Source organism: Ovis aries, chromosome 3, assembly GCF_016772045.2.
Source record: "Ovis aries strain OAR_USU_Benz2616 breed Rambouillet chromosome 3, ARS-UI_Ramb_v3.0, whole genome shotgun sequence".
Taxonomy (NCBI): domain Eukaryota; kingdom Metazoa; phylum Chordata; class Mammalia; order Artiodactyla; family Bovidae; genus Ovis; species Ovis aries.
In genome coordinates this window covers 34,510,790-34,529,516 of record NC_056056.1, presented here as the reverse complement: position 1 = coordinate 34,529,516, position 18,727 = coordinate 34,510,790, and the positions used below count along the sequence as shown (strand labels likewise).

Below are 18,727 nucleotides of genomic sequence, written 5' to 3'. Positions count from 1 at the left end.
GGGAGAAATATCAATAACCTCAGATATGCAGACAACACCACCCTCATGGCAGAAAGTGAAGAACTAAAGAGCCTCTTGATGAAAGTGAAAGGAGAGTGAAAAAGTTGGCTTAAAACTCAACATTCAGAAAACTAAGATCATGACATCTGGTCCTATCACTTCATGGCAAATAGATGGGGAAACATCTATGGAAACAGTGACAGACTTTATTTTTCAGTTCAGTTCAGTCACCCAGTCGTGTCCGACTCTTTTCGATCCCATGAATCACAGCATGCTAGGACTCCCTGTCCATGACCAACTCCCGGAGTTTACCCAAACTCATGTCCATTGAGTCAGTGATGCCATCCAGTCATCTCATCCTGGGTCGTCTCCTTCTCCTCCTGCCCCCAATCCCTCCCAGCATCAGAGTCTTTTCCAATGAGTCAGCTCTTCACATGAGGTGGCCAAAGTACTGGAGTTTCAGCTTTAGCATCATTCCTTCCAAAGAAATCCCAGGGTTGATCTCCTTCAGAATGGACTGGTTGGATCTCCTTGCAGTCCAAGGGACCTTCAAGAGTCTTCTCCAACACCACAGTTCAAACGCATCAATTCTTTGGCGCTCAGCTTTCTTCACAGTCCAACTCTCACATCCATACATGACTACTGGAAAAACCATAGCCTTGACTAGGCGGACCTTAGTCGGCAAACTAATGTCTCTGCACATCATGAGAAACTCTGGACTGGCAGAAACACAAGCTGGAATCAAGATTGCAGGGAGAAATATCAATAACCTCAGATATGCAGATGACACCACTCTTATGGCAGAAAGTGAAGAGGAACTAAAAAGCCTCCTGATGAAAGTGAAAGAGGAGAGTGAAAAAGTTGGCCTAAAGCTCAACATTCAGAAAACGAAGATCATGGCATCCAGTCCCATCACTTCATGGGAAATAGATGGGGAAACAGTGGAAACAATGTTAGACTTTATTTTTCTGGGCTCCAAAATCACTGCAGATGGTGATTGCAGCTATGAAATTAAAAGATGCTTACCAGTCCATTCTGAAGATCAGCCCTGGGATTTCTTTGGAACGAATGATGCTAAAGCTGAAACTCCAGTACTTTGGACACCTCATGCAAAGAGTTGACTCACTGGAAAAGACTCTGATGCTGGGAGGGATTGGGGGCAGGAGGAGAAGGGGACGACCCAGGATGAGATGGCTGGATGGCATCACGGACTCGATGAACGTGAGTCTGAGTGAACTCCGGGAGATGGTGATGGACAGGGAGGCCTGGCGTGCTGCGATTCATGGGGTTGCAAAGAGTCGGATACGACTGAGCGACTGAACTGAGCTGAACTGAACTGGTTTCCATTGTTTCCCCATCTATTTGCCATGAAGTGATAGGACCGGATGCCATGATCTTCATTTTCTGAATGTTGAGCTTTAAGCCAACTTTTTCACTCACCTCTTTCACTTTCATCAAGAGGCTTTTAGTTCCTCTTCACTTTCTGCCATAAGGGTGGTGTCATCTGTATATCTGAGGTTATTGATATTTCTCCCGGCAATCTTGATTCCAGCTTGTGCTTCTTCCAGCCCAGCATTTCTCGTGATGTACTCTGCATATAAGTTAAATAAGCAGGGTGACAATATACAGGGGCTCCAAAATCACTGCAGATGGTGAATGCAGCTATGAAATCAAGAAACGCTTGCTCCTTGAAAGAAATGCTATGACCAACTTAGACAGCAAATTAAAAAGCAGAGACATTACTTTGCCAGCAAAGGTCCATCCAGTCATAGCTATGGATTTTCCAGTAGTCATGTATGGATGCGAGAGTTGGACTTTAAAGAAAGATGAGCAACAAAGAATTGATGCTTTTGAACTGTGGTGTTGAAGAAGACTCTTGAGAGTCCCTTGGACTTCAAGGAGATCCAACCAGTCCATCCTAAAGAAAATCAGTCCTGAATATTCATTGAAACACTGATGCTGAAGCTGAAACTCCAATACTTCGGCCACCAGATGCAAAGAACTGACTCATGGGAAAAGACCTTGATGCTGGGAAAGACTGAAGGCAGTGCAGAAGGGGATGACAGAGGATGAGATGGGTGGATGGCATCACCAACTAGATGGACATGAGTTTCAGCAAGCTCCGGGAGTTGGTGATGGAAAGGGAAGCCTGGAGTGCTGCAGTCCATGGGGTCGAAAAGAGTAGGATACGACTCAGCAATTGAACTGAACTGATAATTCAATTTAAAAAAAAAGGTGATATTGACATGCTCATTTTTCAGATGATGAAACTGAAGCTCAGAGAAGTTAAGTTAGTTGCTAAAGATTACTCAGTGGAGAGAACTGGGACTCACATCCAGGTTCTCACTCCAGGTCTCATGCTCAACCAAAGCATGAAATAATTTATGGATTTACATGTTTATTGAATAAATGACGTAACTAACAAATTGGTGCAAATTAAGAATAATCTCTCTTCACACAGTGTTATGAGATTTTTAAAAATCGTTCCCCAATATTATGTCATTTGATCCTCACAGCAGCCCTGTGAGGTTTTGAATTCTTTGATTTACAGGTGGGAAACCTGAAACTTAGATTAACCTATTTGCCTAAGGCCACACAGTGAGTCGCAGAGCTGAGACAGGTGGTCCGTCTTTAAATTTCCCCTATAAACCCAAAACCCTTAATAATCGCTGTATCTCCAGCTATTAACATGTCAGACACATAGAGAAAGCTCTATAAATATTTGCCTAATAAGTGGAAGAATGAATGAGAGAAGGAAGGGAATCAATATCAGTCATGAATGGGGAAGAGACTTAAAAGCTGACGCAGTCTACAAGTAGGAGATTGTCAAAATAATTATTATCTCCATGACTCTGTCCCCTCGCGCGCCGAAGGTGGAGTTCCTCTTCCCAACTTGGCTAATTCCATCTGGGGAGGAGGGGCCTCTCAGATCCCGAGACCCTCGCACCTGCGCCTCTCCGGACGTCCCCTCCCCCCACCCCCCTGCGGGGGCTCAGCAGACCGGAGCCGGGATCAGGAGGGATGGGGGGCCCTGGAGGCCGCCAATGAGAGGGTCGTGGGAGGAGCCCCGAAAGAACCGGGTTGGGGGGGCGGTGATGACGGCGGCGAGAACCCCAGCGGGGCGGGGCGGGCCCGCACGTCCCGGCCGGGCTGCGGCTGAGCGACCGAGGCCAGCTCTGCAGAAGACGGCAGCTGGCGCGCCGGGACGGTCACATCGTGCTGCAGGGGCCGGCGGGGGCAGCCGCACTGCCTCGCGCCCCAGGGACCCAGGCCAGCCGCCAGGCCGCGCGGGCACCGCCCCCTGCTCCCGGACAGACTGCGCGGCCGGTCCGAGCTCTGGGGGCTCCGGGGCCCCGCGGCCCGCACCCGCTACGCCTCCGCTCTCTGCCCGCAGCTCGGTCCCGCGCTGCCCGCCTGGCCGGGCCCGCGCCGGGATGGGGTAGGGACAGCGCCACGGAGTCGGCGATGGGCCGCCCTCTGGGCACCGAGCAGCCCCCCGAGGCCTGACCCACCGCGAGGACCGGCGGAGGTGGGTGTGGGCAGAGCAGAGGCGCGAACTGAGGGCGCCGGGGTGCTGCGGGGGTGGGCAAGGCAAGGGGAAAGGGGGGTTCTAGGGCTGCTGTGGGGTGTGGGGAGGAGAGAGAGCAGCTGCCCGTTTGTGCTTTCTGGCAAGTCCTTGACCCCCGCCCCCTCCAACTCCTGCCACCTCCAGGAGCCCCGCCTGGATGTCAAGCGGATGCCCGGGTGCCTCCCAGTGGACTCGGTGGGGACCATGGCTTCGCTAATGCCCCTCTCCCCATATCTAAGCCCCACAGTCCTCCTGCTGGTCAGTTGCGACCTGGGCTTTGTGCGAGCAGGTGAGTAAAAGGGGAGCAGGTGAGGAGTCATCAGAGCTAGTCTGGGGGTGGACCCTGGTAACCTGTTCACACACTGGCGCCCGTAGACCGGCCTCCATCTCCTGTGAATGTGACAGTCACTCACCTCAGAGCCAACTCGGCCACTGTGTCCTGGGACGTCCCAGAAGGCAACATCGTCATTGGCTACTCCATTTCCCAGCAAGTATGAATCACCCTTCTGCTGCCCCAACCTGTGTCCTTGGATCTCTGAGCATTCCCTCTGGTTACCGCCCCCCATCCCCACCAACTCCCCTCCCTGCCCTGGGAGACAGGTAGCTGGGGTTCCCTGGTTTAAGCTACCCTTCCCACCCCAGTCCTCCAGAATGCTTGGGTGTTCAACAATCCTGGGCTAAGCTTTGTGGACTGGGACCAGGGTGAGGCTGTCCTCCTCTCTCATCATCTCCCTGCAGCGACAGAATGGCCCTGGGCAACGTGTGATCCGAGAGGTGAACACCACGACTCGGGCCTGTGCTCTCTGGGGCCTGGCTGAAGACAGTGACTACACAGTGCAGGTCAGGAGCATCGGCCTCCGGGGAGAAAGCCCCCCAGGGCCGCGGGTGCACTTCCGAACTCTCAAGGGGTCTGATCGGCTACCCTCCAACAGCTCAAGCCCAGGTGAGAGTCTCGATTATTCCTCACCCCCTAAAGCTTTGGATTCTCTGACTGTTTACCTGGTCTTTGGCCTCCTGTTTACTTCCGCAAAGCAAGCAGCAGTCTAGCTTAGATGAGTAGAAGGATGATATAATTCATTGTACTGCCAGGAAAGGAAGGAAAGCAGGTTGGCAGGAGACTGAGTATAGACAGGCTGGTAAGGAATTGTTTGGGGGGAAGGGCTTTAAAGCTTCCTTTTACCCAGCCTCAGTTCATAGCAGCTGCAGCCTGCATGAGTGAGCATCTGACCTGCAGCCCTCCTGCTGTTTGGTCTCTAACCACCTGTCCACCAACAGCTTCCCAGAGAGTGGTTACCAGCAACGGTGCTGCGACAGGTCTACACTGACTCTAGTCCCCAGCAACTCCATCCTGAACTGTCTGCACAGGCATAGCTCTCTAGTTGCTCCCCAGAACCTGGGGTCTGTCTTCTTTTCCTTCTCAGGTGACATCACAGTGGAGGGTCTGGATGGAGAGCGACCACTGCAGACGGGGGAGGTGGTCATCATTGTGGTGGTGTTGCTCATGTGGGCTGGTGAGTAAGCAGCTGAATGGGGGACTGTGGATTAAGTGGGGCTGAGTGGAGGTGGGAGTTGGTGAAGGTTGTAGGGAGAAGGTGAGAGCAACGGTGTGGGGAGATGTTCGGTTGTAGGAGATAAACAGGAAAAGTTCGAAGAAAGGGAGAGGAGGCTATTGGGAGCCCAGAAAGGATAATGAAGAATGTAATGTGCATGGGAAACAGAATTCAAAGATTTTCTTCTTTGATTTTCTAGAAATGGCGGGTATGTCCCTGCCCTTCAGGGCTATGAGTGGGGAGGTCAAGATCAAGGCTCAGATTGTATGATTGTGTTTCAGCTGTAATCGGGTTATTCTGCCGTCAGTATGACATCATCAAGGACAATGACTCCAACAACAACCCCAAGGAGAAGGGGAAGGGACCGGAACAGAGTCCTCAGGGAAGGCCAGTGGGGACAAGACAGGTGATGTGGGGCCAGTGAGGGCGGGAAGTGGGGGGGTTTTGTCTAGAAGCATCGAGGGAAAAGGAGGAGAGTCACGGAGGGGCAGAAGAAGAGGGAGAATGGAAATTTGGGATAGAGGAAACAATCACTTTCCTGAAATTAGAGACTCAGGCCATCTTCTTTCACAGAAAAAGTCACCATCCATCAATACTATTGACGTATGAGTGAAGAAGCAGAACCAGAAGACGGATGCACTAATAATCTGGGGCTGGGGCTGGGGTCAGGGAGCGCCCAAGATGGTGATCTGCCCAAGACTGAAGGATCCCACAGTTTCCCAGAGGGTAATGGCACTCCCACAATCTCAGGCCTGGTATCCATCCTCTTTCCACTGTGAGCAGGGCCAGAAGGTAGGTCTCTTAGGCTCTGAGCCCCTGGACCTGGGGAGTGGATATCAGATGGGATATATCCTTCCACCCCCTAGGTCCAGAGGAGAGTCATTTGTTCAACCCTATCCCATTAGGTCCCAAATGGGGCCCCCATTTCACCTGCATCAGGACCCTTGGCATCCCCAGCTGCCCCCACATCTTGCCTCCGGGTCTCAGAGAGCAGTATTTCTGTGGGCACTCCCTCTCCCCCAGAAAATAAAAGGAACTGTCTGGATCTGGAGGCAGACGCTGCACTGCACTACTCCAACGTCTTCCATGGAGCCTCAGGTGCTCCCCCTCTCACGGGCAGCCCCTCCAGCTGCTGGTGGTCTCACCCCTTGGACATTTTTCCAATAAAGGTTCTTGGACAAACTGCAGCTGACTGTATGCGATACTGTCTAGTATGCTGAAGACACTTCTCCACTGCCTCTCCCCTGACCACAAGGGCCTCTCACACCACCACTACCAACTTGACAGGAGCAGACTCGTATTTGAAGGTGTTTGCTTTGATTCTTCAGTCTAGAATGGGTGCAGAGGGGCCAGAAAGGGGCATAGAAAACTAGGGTCCTCGATTCTTTTGCTTTGTTGAGTAAGAAGGAGGAACAGGGGAAAAAAATGGAGGATATAAATTCTTTGTGCACCAGTGGAAAATAAAGTTATGTTACATGAGAGGGCCAGGAGCCTTTTTATCTTCACTGCCCACGTTGGCACCCCAACTCTTCATCATTTATTCCACTGACTTCATCAACACTGAGCTAGTAATCAGTAAAGGACTGAACAGGGTTTTGGAACAAATTAAAGATTAATGGATCCCTGGGGGGCAAAGTGTTCCTCTCCTGTGCATTTCTATGCCTATTCTTCCCTGTCCATGCTTTCCCTTTTGTCTGTCTGTATGTCTCTCTGTTCATTCAGTCAAAGCCAATAATAATTATAAAGAATAAATGAGTTTATATTTACTCTCTGTCATTATATACAGAGGAGCATTCTGGAAATAAAACTGGGGTTGGAACTCTCCTGTCAAAAGAATTATACTTTGGGCTCTGGGGCCTACTTGTTTCCTGTGAAAATAGGGACTGTCCTCCACTTTTCCCCAAGTTCCAAGGGGAGGTTGGTGCCAGTGAAAGAAATACCTGTTGACATCTGTAACCACTAAGGGGGAAAGACTTCAGAACCCAGAATCTTTCTGGACAGCACAAGCTACACTGTCTGGAAGGTAACAGTCTTCGTGTGATCAGTCAACGTATGACCCTCCAGTGGAGGCTTATGAATAACTTCCCTTTTCTGCATCTTGATCACTCTACTTTGTGATCTACTTTGAAAGGAACCCCAATCCAAAGTCAAGAAGTATCTTTGATACTTATCCAAGCTCCAACCCCGGTTATCACAAGACTAAATCTGTTAGGTGAGCCAAGCTTTGGTCTGCCCTCTGCCCTAAACCATAAAAGCATCCTGATCTAAGCAGGAGTCTTAAACCCACCGTTTTTCAGTTCAAAAGTAGGGTGCTTTACCTCCCTCTGACCACTGGTTACAAAGCACATTTCTCTCAGACTCTGGATACATCATTTCTGGGAATGAGAGAGTCACACGATATATAGTAGCATGGCACGGAGATAAGGAGCTAGACACTGAGAAGGAATCCAAAGGGTGTATAAACGTATCAGCTCTGGCTTGAATCCCAGTTCGTCCATAACCCGCTGTGTTAGGTTAGACAAGTGAGCCCTCTAATCTTGAGTCTCCTGTTATGTAAAGTGGGACTAATAATGTTATCACCGTCAAAAGGTGGCTTTGAGATTAAGTGAGACGTGTACAACACTTCGCACCGTACCTGGCAGACACATACCGAGTATTCATTATTAGCCTTGTGATCCTGTGCAAGTTATATAACCTATTTGGGTTCAATTCTGTCAACTGTAAAAGGCCTGTAAGAGCAACTGCCCTGCTTTTCTCCAGGGTTGTGAGGATTAAAAGAAAGCGCTCAGCCGCGTTTACGAACATCAAACACCTAGAAAGACTAAGATTACATAGGACCCCGGAGTTTGCCGAAGGCTTGTGGGAGTGGCTGGAGTTTGGGTTTGCATGCCGCGACGGGATTGGTCGAGAAGAGAAGTCAGCAAACCCTCTCAGGGTCCCGCCCTAGATCTCACCGCGCCTGCGCGCGCTCTATTTACTAAGCTGCGAAACTGCGTGGTGACCTTGCGACGCGTGTCGCGCTCAGGTCGCTAGTGCGTCAGCGGCCGTCGCTGCGGCTGCGTGGCGGGTTGTCCAGGTAACCACGGGAGTTGTCGCTGTCTGTAGGCATCTGAGAGACAGGTGTTCGTCATGCAGTTGAAGCACCTGAGGACGCTGCTGAGCCCTCAGGTGAGGAGTCGCGTGCCTCTTCCCTCCCTCGCCCGCCTTAGTGTTCCACGGAAAGTGGGGGATTGAAGTTTAAAAATGGTGAGCGCCTACTGTGTGCAGAAGACCGAAGGCTTTAGCGGTGATACGGACTCTGCTCCGTCGATAGAGTGTGAAGTAGGGGAGAGGGGGCTGCTGAGCACCGTAGCTTTCAGTTCATTTCATTTAACGGATCAGTTGTGTGCCAGGTCCCATGCTGGGGCTCCAGGGGATCCAGAACTTCCTCAGTTGTTGCCTTTGCTTTCGAGAGGCTCGTACTAGAGGAAGAAGCGCGTGTGTAAACAACTAACAATAATCTACATGGTGCATGTCCCACCGAAGGGAGTGCAGACGACCACATCTTTCGTTCTGGTGGTGAAAATCTCAGATTCAGAAGAGGCTGGGCACTAGGGATGTAACCCTAGAACATGCTGAAGAAAGGCTGGGTTTTGGAGTTAGGAGACCAGAATTCAAGTCCTAGCGTCACCACGGCTTTAAATAAATGACCGGATACTTTAGCCTTTATCGCACAGGCTCTTTAAGCACTCATCCAAACTTTTACATTTGGAAAAGGGGACTAATAGTAATCGCAGCCTTAGGGGATTAGGGGAAAGAGTTAAAGGCAGTAGTGTACACAAGAGAACCTTGTAAACTAAAAAGCAGCAGGAAAACTGTTAGACAAGAGAGAACGATATTCAAAATTCAAAGGAAAAAAAATTCAAAGGACAAAATAATACAAAGCAAGAATATCTGTCATAGTTGAATGTTTAATGTGTACCAGGGCAGCATAAATAAAGAAGTTGGGGTTGTGGATTATAGAATCAGGTACACGTGGATTTAAATCTTGATACTGCCGCTTAAACTGTGTTTGTAAACTTGAGCAAATTACTTAGACTTTCTGTGCCTCCATCTGGAAAAGATGCATAAAAGTAGCATCTAACTCAGTAATGAGATAAAGTGAGATAATGCATATCACACACTTAGCAAAGTGCCTAATCTGTAGTGCTCGTTAAAACTTAGCTATTATCCTCTTCTCTACCTCATTTTGGAGAAGGAAATGGCAACCCACTCCAGTGTTCTTGCCTGGAGAATCCCAGGGACAGGGGAGCCTGGTAGGCTGCCGTCTATGGGGTCACACAGGGTTGAACACGACTGAAGCGATTTAGCAGCTACCTCATTTAATCCTCACAACAGTCCTGTGAGGTACATATTGTAGAGAAAGGAGAATTGATTGATTATGGGAATCAGGAAGGCTTCACAGAGCATGTGGCTTTAGGAAAATAGAAGGAAACTAGAACAAAAGAGAGGTGTACTCATTGCTTTGAATCTGTATTTTGAAAATTCCTTTACCCTAATGGAATAATTGGAAATGAAATCTCCCTTCAATCTTTCAAAATAAGGTGATGTCAGATGCAGGAAAGGACTAAGTGCCCAGGATGGTGCAAAATGATGAAGGAAGTTGGTCAGCAACAATTGATGAGGAGCCTTCAACACTCCTAACCTAATTTAGTTAAGAGTTGGAGAAGGCTAAAGGTGGTGGGGTGACTATTTTCTGATTCTGGTTTGAGGATTTTGATTGGAAAAAAAGGCCCTTTTTACCTCTGATGTTGAAAGTGGGTAGGTTAGGAGTAAAAATTAACAATGTTTTAAGCCAGGGCTCTACAGCCCAAGTAGTTAATCAAACGGAGCAGAAACTAGATTTTTTTTTTAAATTTCTAGGAGGGAAATCCTTAGTGCAGAACCTGCTGCATAGACCACCAGGGCTGGTGGTGGAAGGGACAGACATGGCAAGAATAATTCGCCAGGAGTTGATCACTTCTAATTTGGGCCTCTGTGAAGTGGATTGTTAAGGGAAAAAACAACAATGACAGAAATAAAAATAAAAAACAAAGGCATTTTTTGAATCCTAAGTCTCAACTGTGATTATTTTACTTCCCATTCCAGAACTTTTACTGTCTCTCCCTTTTCTCCCAAATAAGTCCAAACTCAGCCTAGCTTCAAAGAGCCTTCCTAAATTGGCCTCCATCTGTTTTTCCTGCCTTCCCCCTTCTGCTCTGCTGTTAACAATGTAGTGTCAGCTAAATTAAATGACTGTTTATTCACCAGAACTTGTTATCGCTCATGCCATTTCTTCTACCTCAGAGAATTTCCCTACTTAACTGTATCCATTCTTCAAAGCTTAGTGTTGATCATTTAAATGGAAAATTATCTCAGGCTTTTCCAAACTGTTAATAGTGCTTTGTATGTGCCTCCCTTATGGGACTTTTTCCATTTTTAGATCTTTGGGCAGGAACCACATTTTACTCTTTGTCTCTATCTCTCAGCCCTTGGCCAAGTGCCTTTTTCAGTTTGGTACTCAAAAACATTAATTGAATTAATGGCTAAAGACCAAAACTTAATCAGACCAGTTGCATTTATTTCAGTAGCAGAATGAGGGAATAAGAAGGCCACTGTAGGGACACACTGGTACTTACTTACTGTGTCATCTCCTAGTGCATTTGCATTATGGTTTCTAGAATCAGTTTGTTCCCACCATCCAGGGCTCTGAGGCCTGAGACCTGGACAGATCATGGGCATCTCTTTGTTTTAAGGACTGTGCTAGAAGGAAAATTGACCAAAGTCACACTAGAAGTAATGGACCTAGAAATGCTAACAGAACTAGAACTAGCATTCTCCACCAGCGTCTGGATTATTTTTGTCCCCTTTACCTCTGCAGGATGGAGCTGCAAAGGTCACCTGCATGGCATGGTCCCAAAACAATGCCAAATTTGCTGTCTGCACAGTGGACCGTGTGGTCTTACTGTATGATGAACATGGGGAGCGAAGAGATAAATTCTCCACCAAACCAGCTGACATGAAGGTGAAGGGAATACTCACATGTACCTTAATCTGTTGATGGGACCTTAAAAACCTAGAAGGCTTCCGTACCTACTTCCTAGCCACAGGCTTAGGAAATGGCCTGCCCTTCCTTTTTTCAGTACAAAGCCCTCAAGCCCACTACCATCACACATGTACCTTTTCTTCTCTTTTCAGTATACTCATTACTTCTTTTTTCTGTCCTTTTCTTTCTTATTTTTTTTTTTTCTTTTCTGACTCTTAGTATGGCAGGAAGAGCTATATGGTGAAGGGCATGGCTTTTTCTCCTGATTCCACTAAGATTGCCATAGGACAGACTGACAACATCATCTACGTCTACAAGATTGGAGAAGACTGGTGAGGATAGAGATTGGGAGATAGGGTGTCCCAGAGAAGGGCAAAGTGGGAAGAAATGCCCCCCTGGGAAGGGGGAGTGGAGAGCATAAGGAGCCACGCTGGGGCTTGGCAGGCAGGGGCCTTCTAGAGTCTGTTGCGGCCCTCTCTTTGCCTACACTGTGTTTCCTGTGATCCCATCCCTGGAGGAATCAGTCTTAGATCAACAAGGAGGCCCTCTGAGATCCCGAGGAGCCAGGAGTGATGTTCTGTTTTTATTATTCTTCCAAAGCTACTCTGGCTCCTTCTTACGCCTCCTCTGAGGGCTTCTGTGGAGTGAGAGGCAACACTGGTGGGCCAAGGATGGTGTCTGCAACTCCTTCCCCTCCCCCAGCATCATTTGTGGCAATTATTCGTGGCTATGGTTTTTAATATGCTTCTCTCTTTTATTTGGCAGGGGTGACAAGAAAGTCATTTGTAACAAGTTCATCCAGACGGTAATGTTCTAACCAGTCCCTGAGAGATCAGGAGGAACAAACATATCAGTATATCTGCTTATAAATACAGCCAGAAGTTGGCATTTGTTAATATCTGGCTCTGACTCTTCCTGCTGCATGAATGGTGCTGCCTGGCTGCTTACCCCCCTGTGCCTTTCTCCTTAGAGCCCAGTCATGTCCCCTCCTCTCCTTCCCTGTGGGTGGTTGGGGTGGTGGCATGTGATAGGCTGTTCAGGTTTAGATTGTCTATCTTTGTGCTCATATACATAGACAGGCTTATCCTTTTCATTGTTGCTTTCTTCCAGAGTGCTGTTACTTGCCTGCAGTGGCCAGCAGAATACATCATTGTCTTTGGGCTGGCTGAAGGAAAGGTAAAGGAGGGAAGCGAAACACAGGAGAGGCTGTGGATGGGGATAATGGTTCTGGAAAGAGGTATATAGTTAATCTTCTCCCTGAGGGTCAAGTTACGTACTGGGGGGAGACCACACAGGGAACAGTTTTTGTGTTTTTATTTCTTGTTCCTTAGGTCCTGGGTAAAGTTGAAAGTAGCTTAAACAGACTTGTGTCCACTCTCCCATTTTCAGGTTCGTTTAGCAAACACCAAAACTAACAAATCATCTACCATCTATGGGACAGATTCTTATGTGGTGTCCTTGACAACAAAGTGAGTAAGGAAGAAGGGTATCCCAGAAGCCTGGGAATGGTAGGAGAAGCTCTAGGGGAGTCTTGGCTTGAGGGACCATAGTGTGAATGATGGGGAGGGCTGGGAGTGGGAACCACAGGTAGAGTAGTGTCTGATGAGGAAGGGGACTTTCTTGGGGAGACAGGATGTCCTAACTGCTTCCTTTATGTCTCTCCTTTCTTCCTTTCCCCCTTTTTTTTAGTTGCTCTGGGAAAGGAATTCTCTCTGGTCATTCAGATGGCACCATTGTTAGGTATTTCTTTGATGACGAAGGCTCAGGAGAGTCACAGGTATGAATAAAGGGTGCCCTGGGAGAGGGGAGAAGGAAATCCCAAGCACTGTCCTAGGGGAGGTTGGACATCTAAGGAATTTAGATTATGGTGCTCAGGGAGGAGGCTGGGACCATGAGGCCTCAGGCAGAGAGACACCTGGATGTGGCCACAGAAGAGGGTTTGTTTTCAGGAGGCCAGAGCTTAATAGTTATAGGAAAGGATGAATCAAGTGGAATAAAGGGGGTAAAGGGGAATAAAGACTCTGAGAGAAATGAAAATTGAAAATTATTCTCATTTATATAAAATGTTTTACATATGTATATAAATTCAGAGAAAAAAAGAGTTGTTTATGCTTGCAAGGGAAAATATAGGGGAATAAAGGAAGGTTCATGTTTTTTTTTCTTTTTTAGTTTTTTATTTTTTTAATTTTAAAATCTTTAATTCTTACATGCGTTCCCAAACATGAGGAAGGTTCATGTTTTAATCCTCTATTATTTGAATCATTTACAATAAGAATTATTGGTGTAATAATTAAATGTGCCCTTCCTAAAATAAAAGAGTCATATATTCCCTGTGGGCCTATATAGTGTTAGTTGATGTATAGGTCAGCTTCCTTTGGGGGCCTTATTAGGTGAGTATTGAAGATCTCCAAACAAGTATTTTGAGGTTTCCTTGTGAACATAAGGGCTTCCCTTGTGGCTCCTCTGGTAAAGAATCCGCCTGCAATGCGGGAGACCTGGGTTCAACCCCTGGCTTGGGAAGGTCCCCTGGAGAAGGGAAAGGGTACCCACTCCAGTATTCTGGCCTGGAAAATTCCATGGACTGCATAGTTCATGGGGTCGCGAAGAGTCAGACATGACTGAGTGATTTTCACTTTGAACATAAAATTGATAAGTGCATATATATTAAAATGTCATAGAAGATGTGTATGTGGTATGAGACAGATAATTTGTGAAGTCTTCAGATTAGGATGTGTTATGGCAGGATAATGTTGGGGAAAAGATTTCCTCAAGTAGAATGATCCAAGGGAGTGTGTCAGATGCTAGGAATGAGAAATTTCCGAGGTGGTGTCCTCAGAGTGATGGAAACCCTCCTCTACTCTTAGGGAAAGTTGGTGAACCATCCGTGCCCACCCTATGCCTTGGCGTGGGCAACCAATAGCATTGTGGCTGCAGGCTGTGACCGGAGGATTGTGGCCTATGGAAAGGAAGGCCACGTGCTACAAACTTTTGACTACAGCCGTGACCCTCTGGAGCGGGAGTTCACCACAGCTGCAGCAAGTCCTGGGGGCCAGTCAGTTGTGCTGGGAAGCTATGACAGGTGGGTCCCTGTCCAGCTGTGGCTTCTGCCTACTTTCCCTGTGTACACTCTTCTTTAGCCTGGTTTTGCTTCCCAACCAGAGTGGAAGATTGGCTGAGCGTCAGAATCAAGTGATTCTCAAGGTTTAATTCATGCACATTTTCCTCTTCCTGCTCCCACCATCCGTTAGCATGCCAGCAGTTCCAAGATGCACCGTGCTCTGGTTGTGTGGGTCTCTCTCCCCAGGACTCCACAGCAGACTTCATCTCTACTTTCTTTGTATTCCCCTTGCGCCTTTTCAGACTACTGGCTTTGTGTTTATCACACTGTATTATCCTTTGGTGTTTGTATCTAACTGGCTAATTTGAAGAGCCCTTAAGAAGAGAGCCTCTATTTTTATTTTTTCAGGTCTCCAAAGCCTAGATTAGCATCTAGTATATCATAGATGCTCAGCGGTTTGAGAATGAATGCATGAATGATGGAACAGTGCATAAACAGCTGGAGTCTAGGTCCCATCTCTTCCTGGAGTGCTTTTAACCCCAGCTTTGTCAGTGCTGTCTTTGTCCCTTTCAGTCTCATGTATGTCTCTTCCTTTCTTTCTTCTCTGACTCCTAGCAATTCTCTTTTCTTTTTCTGTATTTCTCTATACTAACAGCTCATTTTTCTAAATATCCATAATCTCTTTTTATTTTTTCACTCCTATCTCTCTTACTCTATTTTACTTTTGACTTTTTTTTCCCCAGTTTACTTCCCTTGAACATTTTTGTTCTCTCCTACTAGACCCCCCCATCCCCTGCCACCTTGTCTGTTTTCTTTTATTTCCTCTGTTCTCTGATGTAGCAAAACTCATTTCCTTCCATTACAAGCCCATTTACACTTTTTCTCAGCCTCCATCTCTTCTAAAAGCCACATACTTAATTTCAGACTTCGGGTGCTCAACTGGAGTCCTCGGAGAAACGTCTGGGAAGAGGCAAAGCCCAAGGAAATTGCCAACTTATACACCATCACTGCCTTGGCCTGGAAGCGGGATGGCTCACGACTCTGTGCGGTATGCAACTAGTAACCCCTTTCTGCTTTGATGACTTCTTCAAATTAAGAAAAATCCCACCTGTCTTAAAGCACTCTCTCCTGACACTGGAGAAACTCCTGTTCCCTTTTGATCACAGTCTAAAACTCCGATGTTCCAGGCAGGAAAGAGAAATCCATACTTTATTGGAGGTCACATGGGTCAAGATTTTATAGGCAGGGCTAGTTTCTCCCTCATATCCCATCACTAACTATGTGGTGCTCTTAAGACCTGCAAGTGCCACCTCTTTCCTGCTGATACTTCCAAAAACTACCAGCCCTTTCACCGCCAACTCTTCTGTAGATGCTAGAACCTAGGGTTTGAGAGTGTCTCTAAATACCCTCTTCACACCTCTATACTGTGTGTGTTACCCTTTATGCTGCCACTTTCCCTTCCAGGGCACACTCTGTGGTGGAGTGGAACAGTTTGACTGCTGCCTCCGAAGGAGCATTTACAAGAATAAGTTTGAATTGACGTATGTGGGACCTAGCCAGGTAAGCAGCTGATAGCCTACCACACTGAAGTCATGCCATGGCTCATTCATCCTTGTAGTCCTACCCTGTGTTCTGGCCACAACATAGACTCAAATTTAACCTCTGGCAGAGCTGTTCCGAGAAACAGAATGTGTCTGACAACTTTCCCACTGTAGTTCTTCCAGCTTATTGTAAGAGAAGGATTAAATACCAGGTTTAAGGGGTACAGAGATTGCCATTTACATCTTCCTGGTTTAAAACTTGACTCCCTATAGGATGTCAACTGGGGAAGTTGATAAATAGGATTATAATTCTGAATTCCTTTGTTCTAGGGCTTCTGAACTCACTGTATATGATGGTGCAAGCGCATGCCTTAGTTCCTGAACCCAGTTTTATCTTTTCTCTACCTCTACCCTCCTTTCCTTCATTTATTATTCATTGATTCCTTCAGTCTTTCAGTTTCTCCAGAAATATTTGTCCTTTCTTTGTCTGTCAGCACTGTTAGGCATTGAGAATTCAAAGATGTTTATCTTTGAATAGTGTCCCTTAATCGAGAAGATCATTCTAGTGAAGGAGACACATGTATCAAAAAATAATATAGCACACATGGTAAAGTTGTAAAAGTTTGTACAGAGAGCTACAGGAACATAGGGTGAGTGATTAGTTTAACCCAGTGGAACTTTCAGAATCATTTGTATTATAAGCATCAAAAGAGATAATAGATGAAAGCGTTTTATAAATAGTAAAAGCATTATAAATGTGAGATGTCCTTTTTACCAAGAATATCCCAGGCCAGGCAAGGAAACAAGATGTGCTTTTGCTTAGCACTGTAGCGGTAGGCAAAGGGCACAGCCTATTCCCCCCACTTTCGGACTTGGGGAGCTGAGACTCATCTCCTACCAAGGTGATTGTGAAGAACCTCTCATCGGGGACCCGAGTGGTACTCAAGTCACACTATGGCTACGAGGTGGAAGAAGTGAAAATCCTGGGAAAGGAACGCTACCTGGTGGCCCACACATCAGACACACTGCTGCTGGGGGACCTGACCACAAATCGCCTTAGTGAGGTAGGAACCAAACATGGAGAGGTGGGGAGTGGGGCATCCTGAGGTGCTCCCCAGATGAGCCAAGGTCCCTGGGAAAGGTCTCCATGGGATGCCCTAACATTCCTGTGTTGGGGACCTGGTTTCAGGGAGTGAGACCCAGGTTTAGAATCCTGGAATATGAATCACCGCTGTTGGACTTTTTTTTTAACACCTTCTCCCAGAAACACAGGGACCAAGGCAAAATCTGACATAGCATCTCTCTTGTGCAATGTCAAACCTCCCCAGATCAATCTCTCTGCGTCCCACCCTGTTGTTCTTGCAGCATTGTCTCGGGTGGTTATCCACAGGTTCCTTATGTCTTCTTCCCCCTTAACAGGTAGCTTGGCAGGGATCTGGTGGCAATGAGAAGTATTTCTTTGAAAATGAAAATGTGAGTAGAGCTTGATTCACCATAAACCTCCTTCTAGCTTCTGTGTCATAGGATGGCAAGTGGCAAGGGGTTGAGGAAACAGCAGATAAAATGGGAAGGTGAAATAGAGGAACAGAATAAAGAGAAAAGTGGACTTTGCTGTAAACTCACAATGTACCTCCCTCGACGGTTTGTCTCTTTCTTCATGCAATCTTTCTACCATCTAACCATCCCACTTATCCCCAGGTGTGCATGATCTTCAATGCTGGAGAGCTCACCCTGGTGGAATATGGGAGTAATGATACCCTGGGTTCTGTACGGACTGAATTCATGAACCCCCATCTCATCAGGTAACCCCACCTAGTTCTCTCCATTTTTGAAACCCAAAAGAATTCCTTTTTGACTTCTAACTCCTGTGTCCTCGAGTTAATCTAAAACCATCATCCCATGTCTTGTTTCAGAGCTCTTGTTAAACATCCTAGCTACCTAAGCCCATTTTGCCTTACCTGACCTTTCATATTTCAGTGTCCGTATTAATGAGAGGCGTCAGCGAGGAATGGAGGATAATAAGAAATTGGCTTATCTTGTTGATATCAAGACTATTGCTATAGGTGAGTAAGACTCCCTCATAATTGTAATAACAAAATTGATGTTTATAAAGCACTTCCATATCACAGGATTGTGTGCAGTGGAGAATCCAAGACTCTGAGAGGCAGCAGGCAAATGTGTGTCTGCATTCTTACAGTGGATATGTGAAATGTTTATTTATTTTTTTTTTTTTGGTGAAATGTTTAAATTCACGTGTGTGTCTGTGTCTAGAGGTCTAGATATAGATACCTTGATGTGTATAGGCCTGCCCATATAATTATTCATGTTCTCTAGGCATTTATCTTAGGGCTGGAAAATTGGGAATTGTAGGGAAGAACCATTAGAAAGTTTAAGAATTTTCCTGTTTATACTTCATAGGGTCACAGATTCTTAGAACTGGTAAGTCCCCTTAGGAAGGGGACTTACTTTCTGTATGCTGTGAAGTCGCTTCAGTCGTGCCTGACTCTGTGCGACCCCATAGACAGCAGCCCACCAGGCTCCCCCGTCCCTGGGATTCTCCAGGCAAGAACACTGGAGTGGGTTGCCATTTCCTTCTCTGTATAGTTTGTCATTAATAAGTAGTGATGACACGTTTTATGTACATGTCACAAGTGTTCACATTTATAAATCGTACTTTATGTGGGCTTCCCTGGTGGTGCAGAGGTTAAAGTGTCTGCCTGTAATGTGGGAGACCTGGGTTCGATCCCTGGGTTGGGAAGATCCCCTGGAGAAGGAAATGGCAACCTACTCCAGTATTCTTGTCTGGAGAATCCCATGGACGGAGGAGCTTGGTGGGCTACAGTCTATGGGTCGCAAAGAGTCGGACACGACTGAGCGACTTCACTTTCACTTTATATACTAATAGTTAATTTTGTATCATGAAATGTTTCAAGCATAGGGAAAAAG

General features: G+C 46.8%; 2 protein-coding genes across 2 annotated transcripts in view; both read left to right on the top strand.

Moving 5' to 3' along the window:
- Positions 1-3,134: 3,134 nt before the first annotated feature.
- Positions 3,135-6,305, top strand: FNDC4 (fibronectin type III domain containing 4). The gene is made up of 7 exons (XM_004005770.6): positions 3,135-3,529; positions 3,713-3,857; positions 3,944-4,059; positions 4,307-4,511; positions 4,990-5,079; positions 5,400-5,524; positions 5,692-6,305. The coding sequence occupies exons 2-7, from the start codon at positions 3,737-3,739 to the stop codon at positions 5,725-5,727; spliced, it is 693 nt and encodes a 230-aa protein (XP_004005819.1). The 5' UTR covers positions 3,135-3,529; positions 3,713-3,736; the 3' UTR covers positions 5,728-6,305.
- Positions 6,306-8,149: 1,844 nt separating this feature from the next.
- Positions 8,150-18,727, top strand: part of IFT172 (intraflagellar transport 172) — a 34,439-nt gene continuing 23,861 nt past the window's right edge. The window contains exons 1-14 of the mRNA XM_004005769.6: positions 8,150-8,286; positions 11,018-11,161; positions 11,402-11,514; positions 11,948-11,987; positions 12,293-12,358; positions 12,572-12,651; positions 12,872-12,959; positions 14,047-14,261; positions 15,165-15,288; positions 15,705-15,800; positions 16,684-16,845; positions 17,201-17,254; positions 17,480-17,583; positions 17,759-17,844. Of these exons, the coding sequence (XP_004005818.1) occupies positions 8,248-8,286; positions 11,018-11,161; positions 11,402-11,514; positions 11,948-11,987; positions 12,293-12,358; positions 12,572-12,651; positions 12,872-12,959; positions 14,047-14,261; positions 15,165-15,288; positions 15,705-15,800; positions 16,684-16,845; positions 17,201-17,254; positions 17,480-17,583; positions 17,759-17,844 (1,411 nt within the window). The 5' untranslated portion in view covers positions 8,150-8,247. The remainder of the gene's footprint in view (positions 8,287-11,017; positions 11,162-11,401; positions 11,515-11,947; positions 11,988-12,292; positions 12,359-12,571; positions 12,652-12,871; positions 12,960-14,046; positions 14,262-15,164; positions 15,289-15,704; positions 15,801-16,683; positions 16,846-17,200; positions 17,255-17,479; positions 17,584-17,758; positions 17,845-18,727) is intronic.

Excerpts from the sequence above, each read along its gene's own strand:
- FNDC4 (XM_004005770.6), top strand. The coding sequence starts at position 3,737 with ATGCCCGGGTGCCTCCCAGTGGACTCGGTGGGGACCATGGCTTCGCTA. Across the intron at positions 4,512-4,989 it reads CTCCAACAGCTCAAGCCCAG|GTGACATCACAGTGGAGGGT; the intron begins GTGAGAGTCTCG and ends TTTCCTTCTCAG. Across the intron at positions 5,080-5,399 it reads GGTGTTGCTCATGTGGGCTG|CTGTAATCGGGTTATTCTGC; the intron begins GTGAGTAAGCAG and ends ATTGTGTTTCAG.